Below are 22,600 nucleotides of genomic sequence, written 5' to 3' on the forward strand. Positions count from 1 at the left end.
ATTGACATGTCTCTTTTATAGACTCACTGGATGATGGATCAGTGGTTAGAGTGATCTGTTTGGACATCTGTTACTGACTGTGTGCGATCTTGTCCAGCATGATGAAGATTTCTTTTCCAGTTGCCCTGTGCCAACAAGAATTCTTTGGCTGCAGCCCACTGGCAGGTAACACATCTTCTTTAAGTTCAGCACTGTAAGTAAGTCAGTTCCTAAATATTAAGATAATGGAATGTAAAAAAAAAAAAAATGATTGTGAGCATGGCTGGTCTTGGCTTCTGAAGTGAAGCAAAAAATATTTGATAAATGTTTTAAAAGGCGTGGATGTTATTGTACCGTCTTGGTCTTGTAGTCATCTCTGTCATGTCTTCATTCTTCTTCATCAAACTCAACATGCAATTCAACAAATAAAAAGTAAGATAAATGATGCATGTTGCATATGCTCAAATGCATCCAGGCCAGAACAGACAGATGATCGCCCTTATTACCAGAAAAGCAACAAAAACATCATTTGCAGTATGTTGCTGTGAACTTTTTGTTTCCAATGTCTCTCATTTGTGTAAAAAATCTGCTTCTTCTCATACATACTATGTTTATACAGTTCCAGTTGAGGCAAGAGCTCATTCATATACTCAAATTCATTGACGATTACAAGTAAAATCTCTACTCCACCTTACCTTTGTTTATTTCGGGTATGTCCAAGTCCTCCTCATCGTGCATCTCTTAAGAACAAAACACAGAAATGCTTGTACAGAAGCTGTCTAAATTCTGCTAACTTCTGAAGATTAACAATTATTTTATGTCAGTTATTGTAAACAATTGCTCCAGAGGCTAGAAATCAAACTGGAGTAAATTCACAGACAAATCTATAAATGTACTTAACATGGCAAGGTGAAGTATGCTCAGCACAACAGCGCTGCTGTTAAACATGATTGAGAATACATTCTCAAATACAGCAGTGAAAGTGGACAATTGGAATATATAAAAAATTAAGATTAAGAACATTGTCGCATTGTCCTTCCAAACTCTACAATCTGCATGAAATATGTCAAAAAACCCCCCCCAAAAAACGGAGGGCATACCAAACCCTGACATCACAAAAAACCTCACTGTTTAAAGGTGGTGACTACAGTCCATCTCCCCTCTAGACCTTTTTAACATGTTATTGTCTGACAAATATTAGCCCTAAAGAGTTAGATGCTAATGCACTGTTGGTGTGCAAGTATAAAAAGAGAAATATTTCTAATTTGAATTGTCATTTATGCATCATCCTGAACTAATTTTTCTGTTTTATTGCAGTGTTTGCAGAACTCAGGGGACTTTTCATCTCACCTTACTGTACCTCTTGACACAAGCCGTTCAACCAGTTGTTCAAGTTTTTGGGACGCCAGTTTCACAACACATACCATTACTCTATTTCTGGTAAATAAATTAGCTGTTGAGTGAATAAATATTTCTGGTAACAGGAAGGCTCTTAAATCAGATTTAATCTGCACATAACACATTGCTTGAATCATTGGGTGTGACGGGTCGCACAAGGATGCAAATGTCAGTACAAGGAAGCTCAGGAGAAGACTTAAGCCCCCGTCAGACAGAATAATCCACATGCCAACTTCTGAAGCACAGCAGAGGAGATAATGACATGTTTGATTACATGTTGTAGTCCCGTTGATCAGTGCGCGAAAGATGTGTGATGACAGGCGCTCTCGGTTTTACAATTAACGGAAGCTTAGTGAGACTCACATTTCAGCAATTTTAGCATTGTCACTGGGAGGACGTTAGCCTGGCCATGTTAGCGGTTAGCTGCAGCCTGTTTAAATGTAGGTTAATACAGAAATAAAGGAGAGCCAGATGAAGCAAGTGTGAAAGCACAGGAAGTTCTTTTTTTCCTGCATCAATGAAGTATGAACTTTATACAAGAAACAAGAAAATAGATAGTTTTTAAGGTTAACACTGTTGTTTTTACAGTGGTGATAAAATCACAGTGGTGATGATGAAATGGCAACTGTCTAAAAGGTGATCCTAAAAAGCTGTTCAGTTACTCTTTAGTGTCTATTTACATTTAGAAAACAAACAACAGACAAACTCACTGCTTTAATGTATATAAAACTACAATTCTTGTTGAATATCTATGAGATATTACACATGTACCATGTACCACATGTGGGCCAGTGCGGCATCCTAACTGATTTAATGCATGCCAACCAATCGCTCACCATTTCAGTGGTGCTCCCAAAAGAGGCTTCCGCTACTTATTATTCTTGTTTTTGAAAAAGTTTATACATCATCATAAATGTGAGAAAGTATTGTAGATGGAATTACCAGCATTAAAGCACATTAAAAAGGTGTTGCATTACAGTAAACAATGCTTGTGATAAGTTCCAGTCATGCTGCGTAATGTCACTCCTTATATCCACAGTAAACTGGGGAACCCAACCCACCCAGCTCAGAATTAGCCTGCCACAACTGAACAATTAAAACAAAGATAAAGATACAATTTTAGATGGACGCCACTGTGTTGCACAGAAGTACCTCAAATGGTTAATCTGGCTTTCATGCCTGCAGTTACATCATAACGTCATGTTTCACTGAGCTGTCCAGCATGGTGATAATCACAGACATTACTGGCAAGACTGGCTTTCCGAGCAGCGTAAGGAAAGGATAAAGTTACTTTCTCACAATAACTGAATTATGTTATGAATAACTGCATATAAAAGTTATCAGTCACAACGGAAAATAACTTTTGCGTTACTGTTAATTATCTGCTTCCATCCTCTCATTAATGCACATTAATGCCATATCTGTCATTATGGCTGTAGTGATCAGAGTTAGATGATGGTAATGAGTAACAATTCCATTTAAAGTTCAGTAATTGTGTTATTTCATTTGAGACTGTAATTAGTTACATTTCTGTTTATCGCCAAAAGTAGTGGAATTACAATAACGCGTTACTTTGCAAAGCTGGTTATCACTATTGACAAAATCACTGTCGTGCATCAAAGGAGATTTAAAAGAACACTGTCCTGTAACTAACATCATGACAGAACCTGGATGAGTAATTTTAAAGCTCCTCTCAAACGTCACAAATCCTCAAGAACTGTATGTCTTACATTAAAAACAGGAGTAGCATTTTTCTGTAAAAGTAGTTCATTGCCAAGTTTATTGTATGAATATCACTGGTTAACATATTGCTTCTTGAGAAATCTGATTAAGTGACAAAGTGCATATGAGTGTCGCCATGCTTGACTCACATCATGGAATAAATTCTTCTGTTCTGAATCAGTAAAGGAGGAAATTAGATGTGAAGGATTAAAAGTATTTAAAGTAGGCTTGGTAAACCTCGACCAGTTTCTCTTTCTGTAGGGTAAAGGTGACAATGTCAGCATGTCGAGGGCAGGTTTCCAAACATCATGGCCACCGAGGCTGTCAGCATGGAAAACGTGGCTCCTGTGGACAGACTGCTGAAAATAAGACCAAATGTTACACGTTAATGTCACGTTGAGTTCAGTTGTACTGTAGGTCATACATTAATGGATGTGTGATGTATTTCAAACTTGCCTGATGGAAAATGAAGTAAAGTTTTTATCAAACACAGAAACATTTGCCAGTTCCAGCTTCTCAGATGTGATGATGATCAGAGTCACTCATAATGAAACGAATCATTAGCTGCTGTAGCTACAGTATTAGCTGTGGCTGTAATCACCGACCTCTTCTGATTTTATGGCAACACACAAACTGGACTATATGAGGAGTATTGTCAGTGCAAACAATAGCTGCCATCACATGCAGACAACAATTACATAAGGGAGGATAAAAAACCTGTACCTGACTGCAAACGATGATGGAAATGATGGAATGATCGTTGTAGTGCTGTTTTCCAGGCTGTCAGAACAGGTGGCAGGTGTTACTGGTCTTGTAATACAGGTTTTGCCACGTTCTTTTGCGTATATCTGTGACTTGGTTTATGCAAATCTTTCAACATATTCTTTTGAATTTTTCTTTATAACCGTCTGTCAGCTGCATGTCTTACAGTTGGTTTAGGCAGTTCCCCTTATCATCTGTCTGGATCAGAGTCACGTGGCTTAAGCTGGACCTCATCTGAGTCTTAGGAAGATCTGGGTTCAGTCGAAGAGTTGATAAATCTGTGTAGAAACAATAGAAGCAAGTGTTTCATATTTATAAGGTTATACTCATATACTCATAAAATTTTTCTTAGTCCGATGTCAGAAAGTGCGTAACATAGAACACACACACAGAATACTAATGAACATGCTGTAACAAGACTGACCCTCCACTAAGTACAGTATTTACAAGTACAAGCTGTTGCTGATTAATGGAAGCTGACTGAAGTGACCTTAACTGGTGATGGTTTAACTTCACTGTTCTGGAACAGGATTTAATGTTTGCCCAGCTGCACTCATACAGCATTGTTCAAACATGCACAAAATTGCATCGTTTTATTTGCTATATAGAGATTCCAAAGTTCAGGGTAATAAGTTCAGTGCTGGACAAAGTATTCAGATCCTTTACTTCACTAAAAGTAGCAATACCACACTGTGAAAATACTCCACTACAAACAAAGTCCTGCATTCAAAACCTTACTTAAATGAAAGTATGGAAGTATTGTCAGTAAAATGTACTTAAAATATCAAAAATAAAAAGTACTCATTGTGCAGTTAAGTGCTCCCTGTCAGTGTTTTTTGGATTAATATTACTACTCTGTTAATGTTTATGTTGCATTTTCCTGCTATAGATGTTACCAGTTGCACTAATTTGAACTACTTTGTATACTGGTGGGTAGTTTAATCGACAGCAATGCAACATATTCTGTAGGACTCTGAGTGAGTGGAAGTATAAAGAGTAGAAGACTGTGAGTAGAAGTATAAAGTTACATAAAATGGTGAATGGAGTACCTCAAATTTCTACTTAAGTATAAGTACTTAGTTCCATTCCACTTCTGGGTAAGTTACACATAAAACATGAAAAAATGAAGATATAATTTCCATTTAATGTAACAGTGCAGCCTTAAAAAACATCAGCATAAATCTAAGTGTTTTTAATGACTGTAACACGTACCATCGAAGTTAATGAGAAGGAAGACGCTGCCTCCTTTAATGAAGTTTCCTGACCAGAATGCATCGGAGGACAGGAACTCCCTGTAGCCGAGGTACGGTCCAGCGTAATACGACTCTCCACTGGTGTCACTGATGAGATGCCCCACCTTCCTGGGGTTATCCCAGCAGAGAAAAGTCTCTCCATTGTCTTGATGGAATAATGAATGAACCACGTGATTTACACTCTCAGTACAACCAGACTTACAGTAAATCTCAAGACATATACCATGGTTTTTGTGTCACATCCATTGCTGCTCACTCACCGCCAGTGAACGTTCTCTCTGAATCGGTTGTGATGCTCATCTGCTTTGACATCCGCTGCTGGATGTGGTCACTCCGGTCCAGCAGTGAGACAGTCACCTGCCTCCTTGCACATGGCCACTGGAGCTGCTCATCCTGCTCTGTGGACACCAGTCGGAAGAAAACTCCAAAGCAATCGGAGTAGAGATACAGCAGGAGCTGGAGCCCATAGCTTTGTCTGGTTAGGAAGCGAGGGCTCTGTAAGCTTGTGCCAGCACTGCTCATCAGAAAGTCATCAAATCTGGGGACATGCCAGACATGATGTGGACACTCAGTTTCAGACAGGTTGATGTCATCGACTGAAATCCCACCGGAGGAGTTTCCAGCTCCTTTACGGACCTCGAACTCCACCTGGAAGGGCCTGGTGGCATTAAGGGGAACGTGACGGAGCTGCCAGTGAGATGCTGGTGGACCTGGCAAATAAGAATGAATGTACAGTAAGACAACAAAAGCATGCTCTCACTGGAAGAGCCTCAAACTAAAATGATCAAGTATAACACAGTGTTGAAAAATACTCTAATAATACTCACATATTTGAGAATGTGCTCGCAATCAAACACTGTACACATCATATTTTGTCCATCACATTTTAGCAACTTCTTCTGGAGTGGACAAACATGTTGACACGAGAGATTATGAAGTTATGGAGTGGCTATATGGTGTCTTTAAAATCCTAAGTGACAGTAACTGTGCTGAATGTGAGCTCATTATCACAGTGGATATGAAAAGAAGCGGACAGAGATAGATGCGCTCCACCTGTGATCTGGTCCGTTATGTAGACGATTTCCTTTGCTTCCCCGTCATATTCTCTGATCCATATGTTGAGCTGGTCTTCATCGCTCCCACTGTGAAAATAGAAAAACTGGAGGCACTGAAACCCTCTCCTCGGATTCATTCTCCTGCTGTGCATTTTGGCACCATCCCCCTCTTTTCCAGAAGTCGTGCTGCAGTGCATGAAGAAGCCTCCTCCTACGCACAATTAAACACTAAAGTGATCCTATTGCAGTGTGTAAATAAATAGCAGACACATTTTTGTGCTAAAATGACATGAAACCAATGTTGATTAGAAACTGCAGGCACATCTGTGTATACTGTAATACTTTTTGGACAAAACTCACTATTTTCATTAGTTGTAGTGACATTTCCGAAAGCAGATTCTGTCTGGTTTTCTGTAAACACAGTGAAAACGCAACAGCACGTCAGAAACTCCATCACACTGGTGCCGTCCAAAGGGACACAACGACAGGGACATGGTGTAAATGAACACTATGATGAGGATAGTGGAGTAGGGAATAATACACAGCAGTTGTACCATCAAAGAGAAATGATTTAGTAGTCGAAAGGATAGTAGTAAGCGTGTATAGAAACTAATATCAATTTAAAATTCAAGATATATAATGAAGACTTGTTTTTCGTGCAGATTGGCCTGTCCTACCTCCTGGTGAACTCAGGCTGGTCTGGTTGGAGAGGGGCCCAGCGTTTGTGCTGCTGACTCTCTCCCAGCTGGTGTTTCCAGCAGCACAAAGAGTCATATCGCACACCGTCTCATCCTCAAAGCTGCATGACTCCAGAAAGGTGACAGCAGATGCTGCAGAATGCAAACTCATCACTATACGCAGGACAAATAACGCTGTATGGTTGAGTGTCATTGTTGTGTAAAACATCTTCTTACTGCAGTTGTAAAGCTTTTGGAGCTTCAGAACGTCGTTAGGGCTCATGTCTTGACGCTGCCCAATCGTATCTTGATACTCAGGTCGATTTGTGATGATGGTGGATCCATTGCCTTTAGAAAAGGCATCTTTACCGTAATGCATCACAGATGTATAGTCATACATTGTTCCAAGCGTAGTAGTGGAGTCTGAGCTGTGCTTTAAGAAATTGTGTTCCATCCCTAAACAAGACATGACGGCAAGTGAGTGTCTGACAAGTTTCATCAGAATCAGTACTTTCTGAACTTGCACTAAAATGTAAGCACACCTTCTTCAATGTTTTCCCAGACGATGGTCACGTGGTCATCTCTGTCATATCTAGACTGCTCATGCCAGAAGCCCAGTGCGTGAAGAAACTCATGCTCCACAATGGCGACGTGATCACACCACTGTCCAATAGAAAGACTTTGGTTTCCCTTACGCTTATTCCCAACATATGACCAACATCTATTGACAGAATGGGGAGATCAAAAGCAAGTAAATAACAGAAGAATGTGTGCTTACAGTCAGCGTATTAATCTTATTAAAAAATGAAACGAAAAAGAACAAGACTAAGAGACAAAAGCCATGCTAGCAGCTCTGTGAGCTCTGCAGCAAAGGATGCACTAACTGACGCTGTCATCCACAGAACCCGTCTGCTGTTATTGCAACCACTTTATAGTCTGAAAAAATTGCAAATTGTAAAAAAAGAAAAGAAAAAAAACAATAATTCTCATTATTTTTGCAATAAAGTTAATCTTTTCATTTAATTGTTGTTGTTGCTGGCCATTGTTGGTTATATTATATAAAATCATTCACAGTTTAGCACCACAACCTCTTCAACACGCAGAGCTGTCTCAAGGAAACGAGCTTCTTCTAGAGCAGACAATTATGTTAAATTTAGGTGTACATTTAACCGCTTCTCAGTTAAGGCAGCTGAGATGTGGAATTCTTTCCCTCTGAGTATCAGAGAGTGAAATACAGAGCTGCTGGGTCTGTAGTCACTGAGTTGGAAGAATGTAGTGAGTATTGGTACTGAGTGCTTGGATGCTGATTTCCTATACTGATGAATTTGCTATTAGTGCCCCTACTAAATAAACATTAAATAAAATATAGCCAAGAGTAAGTGAAAACAGATTAGATTAATATTAAAAAAACAAAAATCAAGCAATAAGAAATATCACCATATACTGTATGGCTAAAAAACACTGTAATTATATCCAGTGAAATCTTGAACCACCCATCATCTTTGATGACCACAATGTAGTTTGGCTCATCCTCCCAGGGTTTGAAGTCAATGCACGTTTTCAGCCGTATTTGGTCAAAAGCCCGTAGAACAACCCCTCTGGCATTCAGGTCTGTGTTTCAAGGCGAGAAAACACGGGACGGTGTTACGAGTCCGCAAAACAAACAGGCTCATCAGCTTATTTATTCCTCTCTTGTCTTCTCAGATGAGCAAACACAAAGAGGTTTCTCTGTCTTACCGAGGCTCTCATCCAGCACATATGGGACGGGTATGTCCCATTTCATCTGATCTCCCAGAACAATGTTCCTGTCACGGTCCTTTCAAGTCATACAGGAGGAACAAGAAACATTATCTTTGTGTTAACATCTTACTCATGGTACTGTCCAAGTGTTTTGTTTTAATAGTATGACAGCTATGTTGCTCACAGTCATCAGCTGTATGTCTCCCTCGAGTAAGTTCAGATCTAAAAGACAAATATTTCATGTTATGTTTCTCCGTGAATCCAAGCGGCATAAAGTAACAGTTTAAATCGTGCATGGATCTTTAAACACACCTTTGTTGATCTCAGCAATGTCTGGATGTGTTTCAACATCCTTGTCTCCATCTGATAAAACATGAAAGGAAGAGAGCATAAAAGACACCATGTTCTGTACGCGAGTGACTGCTCTTTCTGTTTTCTTTGAATGCTTTGATTCTGAAATGATTAGATCGCTCACCACAAGCACAACTGAGAGGGAAACACGGGTCATGTTTCTCACCAGTTAGCCATGATGAAGTCAATGAAAATCAGTTATTTATAGAACATGAATAACAAGACAGCCAGAGATGGCACATCTCTTGTTATGAACCAGTTACAAATCCTCTATTATTCTACTTTACATCACCTCCAGTACCTCGCACAGATGAAATAGGCTGTGGACACATGCAGACAGATGTGAGGTAAGTGATACAGCGCGTGGTGAAGCATCATCTGCAATGCAATGTGTTCTACAGGAGGAAACTTACTGAGGCGGATGCCTGTTGCAAAATCACCAGCAGAAGTATGCAGACATACATTTTCTGTTTGGAAAGAGAGACATCAAAGCTACACTCAGAGGAGGTTTTTGTCTTGCTTTGGATTGTAAAATTATTGCAATAAACATCAGAAGAGGGGGGTAAGTGATGATGTGTACAATGCATACGGATAATAAGGCACATACCAAGCAGCCCACAAGACAAAAGACTTCTCACCTGCCATCTCACTTACGACACATGAAAATGTCAAAGACCTGTGTGCATGCAGTCTGACTGTCCACTCCTTGTATGCAGGAACACACAAAAATCATAATGACACATGTATGCACACACACCGTAAAGCTGCTGAAACTTACTGTTCATCCGTGCTGGAGTGAAACGTCTGATCACCAGACAGACACGAGGCAAAACATCTGCGCTGTGAATCTGAGCAGACCTCTGTTGGCCTGATGGACGTTGGACCTGCGACAGAATCATCATCCTGCAGCTGACTACAGCTTGACAGAGAAGTTATAATTTAAAAGATTTGTTAGGTACAGTGTTGGGCAGTAGTTTAACCTTTGTGTTTTTGATGACATTGGCTTTGCTTGCTCATCATATTTCTACTAATGTTGAATTCCCAGAACTGCTGCTCTGTCAGGCTTTCCATTGTCCACAATGATTGATTAATGCATTTATATTTAGGACCATGCATGATCAAGAGATCTAAGAAACAAGACAAGTGTTTAAAAAGAAATACTACAGAAAAATTGGATTCAGTGTGAAGTTACTCTTCAATTTCCTGCTTCCTCTGTTTGAACCGTCTGTGGACATGTACATGTGTGTATTCATTTAGTATTTCAGTGAAGTTGTTTTAACTGAACCTGTTCTGAATGCCGCTCTGTGTCTGGGTCCTCACCCTTATTGCTTCATACTCAAAGTGACACAACCATTTTTCTGCTTTGAATATACGTTTTTTTTTTTTTTTTTTCTGGCCATAGAAAAAACTTTTTTTTTTAAACATGTTTTTTTTTTTGTCGTTGTATATTGCTTCGGCTATACATGCATCCATCAACCTCTTCTTCTTCAAAGTGACTGATGTGTGACAGGAGTGAAAGGAACAGAAAAGACTGGTCACACAGGAGGAGTGCTGGGACGTCATGGTCGGAAAATATGTTGCATAAGCCTGGTTTTGCATCTGTCTGACACTCTTAGGCTTCCATTCATCCGTGCAAAACATCAGCAAACGCTTGACGTTTCCATGTTCTTAGAGTGTTGACAGACATCTCTCGTCCCTATCACACTTTGAATAAAGAATTTATGTGTTTTACACTCCTGTTCTAACCCTCCATTTGTACATTTAATCATACAGAAATTTGACCTTGATCAGAACAATAAAATGTATCATTATTAAATTTTTCGCAAACATTAGTGGAATTTTATTTTTTTTCTGAAACTTAAAACATAATGCATGTTTTGTAATCAAGAATAGGAAACAAATAACACAAAAATACACAAAAAATCCGTCATGTGAAACGGTTCTAACTTTAGCAGATCATTTTCTTAGGACCATTTCACTGTGAGTGAGAAGCTGACTGATGTTTTTAGCCTTTAAACAGTGTCGTGCAGTAAATTGTTGTGCCTTGTGTTTGGTCGAGCATGTTTGTGCTAATAGCTGACACAAGAGAGAGACAGTCAACCGTGAAATTAAGAACATTCATAGACTCAGTTTAATGTTTCTCTCTCAGTCAATGGCAGTGCAATAAGTCAGCTGAATGAATGATTAACATTACTGTAGAGTCATCAATTCATGTTTTTTTAATTATTTTTTGGTACAAATATGACAGGAAACAAAGAATTATCTTACTGTAGGAATGTACTGTAAAAAGTTTTTGAAGAACCTTAAAATCAAACCAATTATTCATTTAATTTTCTCACTTTTCATAATCCTTTCAGTGAGTAATTAATTAAGCCCTGATGCCACATGAAGAAGGGACGTGGATTAATATCCCAGAGTAAAAAAAACCCTAATTATTATCATTATTTGCTGCTTAATCAATTGTAATAGTCTCATGTGTGATTTTTCAGAAAGAGCAGAGAAAAACTAAGCCGGTGCCATTTTCATAATCAATATAATGCCGGACAGAATGTTTTCGGCAAGTTGGCTGAGTGGTTAGTGAGGTTGAATGGTCACAGGGGTAACAACACAATATTTCACTGCAAATAAGTTCTTGTCACGTGACTTGTTAAAGTGGACAAGCAGGACATTAACTCTATCTGCTACATTTCCCTTCATTACCCTGATATTTCATTCACTGCTTTGTCACATTCTCACCACTTGGAGGCGGTGTAGCCTCTTCTATTTACACAGGGATCACTGACACCCCATTTGGATTCACAGTGACGCATTTCATAACAGTAACACACACACACACACACACACACACACACACACACACACACACACACACACACACACACACACACACACACACACACACAGCTGGGGATCGAATCACTAACCACACAGCTTGTGGTCGTGGTAGAACAGGCATGTTCAGATAATTTACTTCAGCAAAAGAAGCAATACTCCTTTACAATTAAATGTTCTCTATTCAAAATGTTACTGAGGTTAAAATCAAGAAAATTTCCTTAAGTAGTAAAAGTTAAGAGATGGCATGATGCTAAAGTGACCCATCTGTTTTATTGTTGTTTTTCAATCATGCCTAAACATGTAAGAAATAATTTAAAGTTGTAATCAGCCACTGTTGTGGTAGCAGCTAATCCTAAAACAATGTATCATATTCTATAAACTGATCATATGTTTAATATGTAAAAACTTAATTTGAAAGTAACTGTATATGCTATAACTATACGCATTATTTGAATGTAGTACAGTAAAAAGTATAAAACTGAGATAAAACAATAATAAAATATCCAATAATACAATACAAAACTACAAGTACCTCAGGATTAAACTTCAGTGGTGTTTAAATGAAAGTATATAGTTACTTTCCACCACTGCCTACAATTACTAGATATCAGCCCCCAACAATTTAAACTAGTATTTGAGAGATAAAGACCCACGTCCAGTCTGAGGAATTCACCAAAGCATCTTTCTTCATGAACTGCAATGTGCAAAATTCTTCCTTTTGCCTGACAGTATTTTGCTGTTGATGGAATTACTCCCACACAAGCACCACCTTTGTGAAGCTTAGAGTTGTTCATTTCTGTTTGGACTGACTCAAGCTGTTGATTACATTTGCTGTCGGATCATTTTGACGTCTTCAGTAGAAAGAAAACCTAAAGGGTTTAAACACTATCATTCATTGAAGGGCTGTTGGATTGTGTTGCTACATTTTCGGTGCTCTCTCCCCCAAGAACATCTCCCCATAACATAACATAGCCTGAGAGCATTTACAAAGACACTGACATGAGAGAACTATCCCCTCATCTGCTTATCAGCAGCAATAGTCGGGTAACAACCCCTTATCTGCATCAAAACAGCGCTCAATCTCTGTCACTATTGTGGTTGAGGCAAGACGTGTCTTGTTCAAAGAAACTTTTATGCATCAAACAACAGCTCCCTCCTCTCAGTGGTCTGTTTGCAGAGTCTGAATGGGGCAGACAGCAGTCTAGCTACCAGTGTTAGAAAGTGGCCGTTGGGATAAAGGCCTTAACAATGCCTTTTGACTGATAATGCAGTGTGAATTGCTGCTCTGGGTGCCCAGACAAGTGCTAATCAGGTATAAAACAGGCTGGAGCCTGAAGGTGTGAGCTCAGTTTTGCATTTGTAAAGTCTCACGGAGCTTTGCCGTAGTTTGACTAGTTTGGGACTGAATAAAGCTGCGTGACATTAAGGACAGATTGAAATACAGGGGCTACAGTAAAAGAACAAACCTATTATATAGCATATAAGTGGATGCATGATTGATGTATTTGAATAAACTGCTGCCACGCTGTCGGTGGGTTTCTCACTACGGCCTCATGAAGAATCAGTCAAAAAAAAATCTATTATTATGTTTTATTCTCTCTTCAAAAAAACCAAAAAACCAAAAAAAACCCCCACAAGGGTCAAGATTATCATTAGTGAATTCACTTGAGATATCTTCGTACAGTCGCATGTGTTTCTTTTCATTGCAGTTGTCCTGGTCTTTGTTTTGATGTAACCAGGAAACAAATATGCATTCTGTGTGCGTGTGTGTGTGTGTGCGTATGTGAATTTACCATTGGACTCTGACCCTCCACGTTGGATGCTGGCACTGTAAACAGGGGGAGGATAGGGCTTTGTGTTGCATAGTTATAACTAAAAGAGGTTGCACAATATATGACCTTCTTATGACTGAAAGAATTCTGTGGTGTTCAAAGCACCATCAAAACAAATCTGTGATTTGAGATAGACTCGAGTAAGACTGTATCTTTTTTATTGGATATGTAATCTGATGGGATAAATCCGTAACTAACACATCATGTTGGTCATTCACGTTCCTCACACCCACCTCTCAGTTTTAGTGTCGACACCAGGAAGGTGTAGTTTCATGGCAAGCGTTGACAAGTACGAGAATAAGAACAATAATCATGCCTCTGGAAAAAAAATAGGAGATGAAACTGTCACAGGAGAGCAGGCGTGTTAAGACATGGGAAGAGAAGTCAAAATACCAGTTGCCTCCTGGGAAAAAAACAGCACATGCATCTCTGTGCCTGAACCCCTCTATATGTTTATGCTGTAATCATACTTCAGTGTTGTGCACTTTCAGGATGGCTTGTCAATAGACTCTATTGATTCTGAAATGATTTCTTGTGATTAGGTTTCTTGTAGATTTTCTGTAAAAGACTGCAGAGTAAACACAAAGATTAGTCAATTAACTTTTTTCCAGATTAATCTGTTTATTTATATTTTTGATAACTTACAGAAATTACAAAAAAGGTTACACTTTCCAACTTTCCAACAAAACAAACAATGACAACCAAGTATATACATGTTTGACAAGTGCAGAGATGCAATATTTGCACCCAGCAATAAATATGATGCTGTGGGTTTGCACCCAGGTTCATTTGGTTTACAGTACATATTTAAATTATTATATTTCAGGTTTCGAACAGAGGTAGACCAAACAAGGCCGGCATCTTGGTAAATGATGGAGCAGTTGTGGAGGTTGACTTAGTTGCGGTTGACAAAGGACTCGTAGAGGGACATGAGCTGGGCCTGGAGGTCCTGGGCGTAGGGGTCCAGCTTTTCCCTCAAATCCTCAGCGTAGGGGGCCACCATTTGTTTCACCAGATTTGCTCTTTGGGTCAGCTCAACCTGGACCTTGTCGGTCATGGGGGCCACGCTATCCTGGAAATTTGTCAGGTGCTGGTCCACCTTCTGCTTCAGGTCATCAGTGTAGGGCCCCAGCTTAGCCTGCAGATCCCTCACACTCTGCTCCAGGCTGGTCTTCAGCTCCTCGCTCTTCTGCATCAGCGTGGTCCTCAGGGTCTCAGAGTCCAGGGAGTCTGCGAAGGGGGCCAGCTCCTGTTTGAGCTGCTCCACTCTCTGCTGGATCTGGGCCTTCAAGTCCTCGGAGTAGGGCTCCAGCTTGTACCTGACGGTGTTCAGCTCCTGGGTCATTCGCTCTCTCAGCACGTCGGCCTCTGTGGTGACTTTGGTGATCATGTCCTGGGCTGCAGGGGGAAGCTGCTCCTGGATGGTGATGGCATACCTGCTGGCCATGTCGGCACTTTCTGTCAGACGGGCGCTGGAAGACAGACAAAGCATGTTTGACCATCAGAGGTTTGTGTCAAACCATACTGATGTTAATGACACCTGTCACTAATTGGCCCACCATGGTCCTGTGTGCCACACAACTTACTTGACTTCCTGCCCAAACTGAGACTTCCTGATCATCTTGAGGGTGTCATCAGCTGTCTGGGTGGCCTTGGCAATGTAGTCCCAGAATGCATCAGTCAGCACCTCCAGCTGTGGCTTGGGTGCATCAGCATAGAAAAGGTTGGCGTGACAGCCTGTTGGATGGACACAAGAACAGCTTGAGAACAGAGCAGATTTTCAGCCATCCAGTTCATCTTGATTGAGAATCGTAGTTTCAACTACGCGATACAGGAAAGACACTTAAAATTTAAAAGCAAAGAAACTAAAATTTACCAGACAGCACGGCAACGGCCAGTACCACGAACACCTTCATGACTGCGTCTTGCTGAAAAATAATTATGATCTAATTAACCTTCAAACCGCATTTAAAATGTCAGCAATGTATATTTGCCTCTTAAAGCGTGGTTTTGAAATGTAGTGTTATTCTCACCTGCTTTTGGCCTGTGTATCTCTGAGCGTTAAAGCCTGTTAGTGAGTGTGTCACACTGGTGCCTCCATGCATATATATGCTGAATCCAGATGACCGTTCGGAGTCCGGAGCTCAAAGTCCAGGAGTCCCTGCCATGTTGTCATAATGGCTCTCTTCCTGTTTCTGCTGCCTCTCCCTGCTACTATCACATGACCATGAGGCTACAGAAACACAATATTTACAGTATTTTGAGGTTACGTGGCTTTTAGGGATGTTCTAACAATAAAAACCCATCTTAGTCAAAAGAAATATTACAGTAGCTCTGATCTGACACCTTTCTAGTCAGCATTTAGGATACAGTAATTAACTGTCCACGTAGCAGCGCTAACAGCCTGTAGATAACTCTAGATAACCGTGGTGTGCTTATGCTAGTGGACTTTGTATCGAGGTCAAGCAACGTGAATGAAACAGCACCCGGCACTGAAATGTAGGTTTAGGTAAAAGAAAAAAGAAAGGCTCAAAATTATCACTCAGAAAGTTTGTTTTTTTTTTCACCCAAAACTCATGAGGTATAATTTCTGTCAGTCAGTAGTGAAGGCACTTTTGTTTGCCTTTCTTTAAAAAGTGTAATATTTTCCACCTGGCTGTAAAAATATTACTGTACTTACCTGACACATTTACATTTCAGGCCTTCATATTGGAACCCACCACACCTTAACAGGAAGACAGAATAGGTCTATTTAACATCACAGTGTATTGTATTCGACTTTCTTTCATCTTCTTTTACGTCACTGTATGTCAGATACTGAAGTTTGTTGAAGAATTATATATTTGATCATTTAAAGGGAAAAAAAAAGAAAACAATCTCAAGAACTGCGGACTGATCATTATTCTGATGGTCCATTATCCAGAAACCCCAACAGTCTGAAAAGACCCGTCCAGTGTCCCTCTGATTGGGTAGTGGTTGTTGCTTGCTTAGGGTTAGATGGTGGATCAGATGGTTCGGTTTAGATAAGGGAAAGGAGTCAGGGTCAGTGCCAGTCAGAGGCAGAGTTGAATAGGGCAGAAGATGATTGAATACTTTACAACTTTATAACACCTATGGTCTGATCTTTGTTTTTGGCAATCATTTTTCTGACAATAAATTTGTTCTTTAGTGTGGTTGTCAGAGTTTCATGATTCCTCACCAGTAGGAGCCTCCAGGGCGAGCTGCTGTGTTTAACCTTTACTGAAAGTGTGTTTAGCTTGCTGGATAGCTGTGCACCTTAATGCATCATGAAAGAGGAGGATGGAGGCAAAATATTTTAGGTCACAGTGTGTCAATGTTAATTTGTCATGCTTTTTAGGTGCATTATGTCAGCTTTAAGTCGTCTTTTGAAAACTGCTTTCATTTTCAAACCTATACCATTTATCAGCGAGAGGAACACTTGGAAGAAGTTTGGAAAAGTTTTCAATTTGTTAAAAATGAAAAGAAGCAGGAAATAAATACATTGATTTGCCCTCCAGCACGCTCTCATTTTCAATTAAATGTTCTGGTTTCAGACTCAGAGAAAAATGGAGTCACAACAATAAACAAGAAAAATGAAACTACTGCTGTTCAAAAGTAGTGTCAGAAAAGTGAACTATGGTATGTGCGATATGAAACAGCAGCGACTTTGTCCTGCAACAGCTGACAGTGTTTGAGTCTGCTAACCCTTGGCCAGACAGGCCCTCAGCAATAGTTGAACATTGGCATGACACAGAAACTAGAACCATGACTTAGTGTGACGTTAGCTGGAAAAGTCTAGAGCTAATAAAGACCATAAAACACCCAAGGTATATCTAATCAAAGTTGGACATCAAAGAAATTAAGGAGGGACGTTTTGTCTGTCTTGGCAGATAGTTATCTGCTGCCAAGAAAGGCTAACGGCTAAGTGATTACAGAGAAGCATGTGAGGACAAGGTGCATTTCAGGTTCAACTTGAAGATGATTTTGTCAAACTTGAGCATTTATATGTAGGTAAATGTATTGATTAAAGCCATAAAATAACACAGCAACGATCACGATTTCAAATGAAAATTGATGTCAGGCAGATGACAGATGTGCTCTGCTGTAACAGTGTGGGCTTGTGGATGTGTGCTACGTGCTTAGCTGGCACAGGATGACAGTGAGATGATAACTTGGTGAGTCAATGTGACAGCAAGGCACTAACACCTGGACTTTGGGATCATTACTGTCCGCCGTGCTATATAAGCAGCAGAACCTCCCAAGCTGAACAGAAGCCCTGCTGGACTTGCAGATACATTCGCGAAGAACCATGAAGGTCCTCGTCGTGCTCGCCCTTGCTGTTTTCAGTGGTGAGTATGATGGCAAAGTATTGTTCTTTTTTGTAGCATGAAAATTTTACTACTGGTATACTCAACATAAAGAACTGCATTCCTTGATAGGAGTAAATATGAACCAGTATAAATGTCTTAATATCTCAACTCAGACTGTCATGCTTGGTTAAAAATGTCAGACTGATATTAAAACTCTTCTTGTGTCCATCCAACAGGCTGTCATGCCAACCTCTTCTATGCCGATGCACCCAAGCCACAGCTGGAAGTGATCACTGATGCATTCTGGGACTATGTAGCCAAGGCCACCCAGACAGCCGATGACACTCTCAAGATGATCAGGAAGTCTCAGTTTGGGCAGGACGTCAAGTGAGTCAGACAAGACCATTGTGACCATTGCTGGCATGCTCATGAAAAAAACAAAAACTGGTAAATGACATGCATTTCCTCCTTATCAAAATATGAACAAAACTTTATGTCGTTGTTCACTCTCTCTGCAGCACCCGTCTGACAGAAGGCGCCGACATGGCCAGCAGGTATGCCATCAGCATCCAGGAGCAGCTTCACCCTGTAGCCCAGGACATGATCATCAAAGTCACCACAGAGGCTGATATGCTGAGAGAGCGAATGACCCAGGAGCTGAACACCATCAGGGACAAGCTGGAGCCCTACTCCGAGGACTTGAAGGCCCAGATCCAGCAGAAAGTGGAGCAGCTCAAACAGGAGCTGGCCCCCTTCGCAGACATGGACTCTGAGACCCTGAGGACCACGCTGATGCAGAAGAGTGAGGAGCTGAAGACCAGCCTGGAGCAGACTGTCAGGGATCTGGAGGCTCAGATGGGGCCCTACACTGATGACCTGAAGCAGAAGGTGGACCAGCACCTGAGGAATTTCCAGGATAGCGTGGCCCCCATGACCGACAAGATCCAGGCTGAGCTGGCCCAGAGAGCCCAGCAGGTGAGAGATCTGGCCACCCCCTACGTTGATGATCTGAGGGAAAAGCTGGATCCCTATTCCCAGGACCTCCAGGCCCAGCTCACCTCCCTCTACGAGTCCTTTGTCAGGGCCAACTAAACCAACCTCCAGCTCATGTTTAACAGAAAGAAACTGCAACCAAAGGAACTAATAATCTGATCCCAAGAACACATCCATGTTAATAATATGACAGCACAAGCTCTTTAGATATATTTAATATGTTAAAAATAGATCAATAATAGAGTGTTGGTCTGTGACCTCACACTGTGTTCTCTTCCTATATTATGGAAATAAAATAAAAGCAAAACAAACCCGTGAGTCTGTTATTTTCTTTACAAGGACCTGGTGAAATTTGCAATGAGTGCTTTTAAGGTTTGAGGATGCAAAATGTTCTTGTAACAGTATATGCTTCAAGTTTAAAGGACAAATAATAAGAAGAAATCCTTTATTAGTCACAATTAACACAGCATACGGAGTTGGGGGGAAGCTGCACACGGCATGCATATGTGAAATTCTTTCTCCGCTTTTAACCCATCCTTGGTCAGTCTTTCCGCTGCGGCAGACCAGGAGCGGCGCCTGGGGACCAGTTCCTTTGTCGTCACCATTGGTCAGGTGGTGATCGTCTTGCAGCTTTTTAGTGGGGGTATTTTTTTATGGAGGATACTCCAGGTGAGCATGGGGAGAACATGCAAACTCCACACAGAAAGGCCATTAACATTTTAAAGGCCATTTTAACTAAATGCCATTTCAAAAACAGCAACTATACACATCATTACCTAAATGTGGTCATGGAACCGAGAAACTGCGTGTCTAACATGGAGTTATTGGTTTGATCATTTAAATCATTTAAACACTTTATGACAATTCAACATAAAAACCTGATTGGACACAACAAAAAACTGAAAGAATTAGTGCCATCTGGTGAACACATAGTGTCACTTCATTGTATATATTCACGTACAGATGTGGGCAACGTTGTGACCATGTTTAATGCGGGGATTTCAACTCTGACAGTTATAAGAAAGCATGACATTATCTATGTCAACTCTGCACAAAAATCAGTGGGAAATAAAGCCTCTCTTGTTTGTTCAGTATCTAGTTGCAAAATCTCACCCCCCTGGCCACGCCCCTGCACGGTTTTCAGTTGTGGGTCTTAATCAGGGCATGTTCAGGTTTGTCTCTGCAGGTCTGGAAGCACATAAACACATCTCGCTTCCACCTTGTTTTTTAGTTTTCCTTCTGTGCCTCCATCCCCGCTGCCAGGTTGCTCCCACACTGCCTTACCCACTAGCAAACAACATTCCTCTGTTCTGCCCCCAGCTGCCAGAGACTGTGCTCACCATTAACCCTCCAAGCACACACACAGCTCTGATACAGAGATGAGAACGGTATCAATGCTATCATCTAACACAGCAAAACAGTGCAAATGCGTAGTCCCTAAAGTGTCAAGCTGATTACACATAATACTTAAGTGTTGCACAATCGGACAGGAGGTAATGGAAGGAAAAGAAGACAAATGGCAAACCACAATGAGCCATTATGAAATCCATGTGTTTACTGTAAATCACTTAGAATTACTTGTGAAGGCAAGACAGTTGAAAATGGTGCTGTGTGTTTTAATTCTGATGGACTTGCAATAAAGTTCACACTCATCTGCATTTTGCAGTTCATACGTTCTCAAAGTAAGAAATGCATGACTGCATTTAGAACAAAACAATCTACTGATAATTCTTTCTCAGTCCGCTACATTTAGCGATCTCTAGAAGATGATTCCTCTTAAAATGTATGATTGTTGGAGCAGATGAGCAAGACTGTTGCAGATTCTTGACTTTTAAAAAATGTTTTTTTGACGAGTTGCCTAACTGAGGCTGACGTCATCATCCATCCATGCATGAATCAGTCAAGTTTCATCTCATGTTTTCAGCTGTCAGAAAACACATTCAAAGAAATAAATGTAAGGAATAGTTCAACATGTGTGATATCTTAGCTTTCTTGCTCAGAGAGTTAAATATCACTCTTCTGTCTGAATTATAAATGTGAATACTCTGTCCAAAGGTAAGTTATTGCTGCATCTGTGCAATGAAAAAGAAGTGTGGGAGGTTATGTTTGGGACTATTTCATTAGTAAGCTTTAGAGGAGCCAGGCTAGCAGTTCGGCCCTGCTCTGTCTTTGTGTTGTGCTTAGCTAACTGATTCCTGACTGCAGCTTCATTTTAACACACACACGAACACTTAGCAAGAAAGTGAGTAGGTGTGTTTCCTCGTGTCAAGCTGCCCCTTTAATTACATGCAATCTCCTCTGATTTCAAGTAATGCTCTGTCTCATAAAAGGTCTGTGAATGTAAAACTCACCCTGAGCATCTTACAGCAAACAACAGCAGGCAGCAATCTGACTCAAGGTTATTTTTGTTGATAGACATTCATTAGCTGCTGAGCGCGTCAAACTTGTGACCCCTTCATTACTGTGCTATAAACACAGCAGCCCTACTCAGACATTTGGCTCTGTATGCACACATCCCCATCAGCTGATGCCACTCTGACTCAGAAGCAGATAATAGGGGATATGCTGCAGGAAAAACACTCAAATCTGAACTTGAACATCCAGTTGAGCAACTTTTAACCCACAGACCTTAACTATAATAACCTCGCTGACTCGTCCAAACAGACTGACATCTGTTTGGAGGGGTGAGATCATCCAGTCTTAACCAAAAAACTCAACTTTTTCAGAGCAGCTTCCACAGAACAACATCACCAGGCTGGGGTTACTGTCGTTCACACCATCCAAAGATGCCCTCTCACACAGCCTTGTCTGATAGACGTTGGACTTGTCCTTTGTTGTTGAGTAACAAAGGGGAAGCAGCTGTGGTTACAAGACTCTGTCAGATATTTTAATGTATCGCATCATGCTTCTTCTTCTGTTCCCCCGTCTGTCCCTTTGTCCCAGTGGTTTGGCAAAGGAAGACACAGCATTTTGGACTTGCATGCTCTGACCTGTGACATTTGTTGCTACATGCCTGTAGATAGGTAACTGTGGTCCATCACTTCTGCACATCGCAAACACAAAATATCTTGTTGACATCTGTAAGCTCCATACTGGAAATGCATCGTAGCAGTGAGCGCAGGAGAATGTTTCACACAAGGGATTAAACGTGTTTAATCTGAAAACAAGATGGGAAAAAAGGATATTCTGGATATTATTATTATGGATATTATGAATGTGTGAAAAACATAAGTCTTTGTGTCACAATGTTCTATTCAGGGTGATGAGATTAAATTACTGACCTTGATTTGTTTGTGTGTTTGAACTAGACTTGTTATCTAGCTGAACACAGTATTATTCTGCGTGGGACACACCTCATGCAGTGATATACACTACAGTCGTGGAATATTAAGGCCAAAGGTCTTTTGAGTGACATCTAGACATCCTAGACGAGGTATCTATGTTGTCATTGTTGATTGGTTACCATTTAAACAGGAAAGATTTTTCATTCAGCACAAAAGAGATGGATGGACAGCTGACACGTTTGGGTTATCGCACCGATGTTATCATGTTCTCACACTAATTGCCTGACCAACCCATTCAAACTTTGGTCCTGTGTAAAGTCAGGTTTCTGTGAAAACTGACAAAACAGAGAAATCTGTTGGGTTGACAGCAAAGAGGCCAAGTCCTAAAGGGCAAGGGTCATTACACATG

General features: G+C 40.6%; 3 protein-coding genes across 3 annotated transcripts; 1 reads left to right on the plus strand and 2 right to left on the minus strand.

Annotated features, from left to right (window-relative positions):
* Positions 1-3,376: 3,376 nt before the first annotated feature.
* LOC139334190 (meprin A subunit beta-like) lies at positions 3,377-9,582 on the minus strand. The gene is made up of 14 exons (XM_070966948.1): positions 9,576-9,582; positions 8,899-8,949; positions 8,771-8,808; positions 8,584-8,662; positions 8,340-8,457; positions 7,389-7,567; positions 7,084-7,302; positions 6,847-6,999; positions 6,530-6,580; positions 6,168-6,380; positions 5,375-5,824; positions 5,074-5,259; positions 4,028-4,139; positions 3,377-3,458 (listed from the first exon to the last, which is right to left on the minus strand). The coding sequence occupies exons 1-14, from the start codon at positions 9,580-9,582 to the stop codon at positions 3,377-3,379; spliced, it is 1,938 nt and encodes a 645-aa protein (XP_070823049.1).
* Positions 9,583-14,499: 4,917 nt separating this feature from the next.
* On the minus strand, positions 14,500-15,751 carry LOC139334434 (apolipoprotein A-I-like). The gene is made up of 4 exons (XM_070967315.1): positions 15,638-15,751; positions 15,481-15,532; positions 15,191-15,341; positions 14,500-15,076 (listed from the first exon to the last, which is right to left on the minus strand). Exons 1-4 carry the CDS (start codon positions 15,707-15,709, stop codon positions 14,500-14,502), a joined length of 852 nt encoding a protein of 283 aa, XP_070823416.1. The 5' UTR covers positions 15,710-15,751.
* A 2,162-nt stretch (positions 15,752-17,913) lies between these two features.
* On the plus strand, positions 17,914-19,006 carry apoa4b.2 (apolipoprotein A-IV b, tandem duplicate 2). The gene is made up of 3 exons (XM_070967319.1): positions 17,914-17,953; positions 18,151-18,301; positions 18,433-19,006. The coding sequence occupies exons 1-3, from the start codon at positions 17,914-17,916 to the stop codon at positions 19,004-19,006; spliced, it is 765 nt and encodes a 254-aa protein (XP_070823420.1).
* Positions 19,007-22,600: the final 3,594 nt, after the last annotated feature.

Source organism: Chaetodon trifascialis, chromosome 7 (assembly GCF_039877785.1).
Source record: "Chaetodon trifascialis isolate fChaTrf1 chromosome 7, fChaTrf1.hap1, whole genome shotgun sequence".
NCBI classification, from domain to species: Eukaryota; Metazoa; Chordata; class Actinopteri; order Chaetodontiformes; family Chaetodontidae; genus Chaetodon; species Chaetodon trifascialis.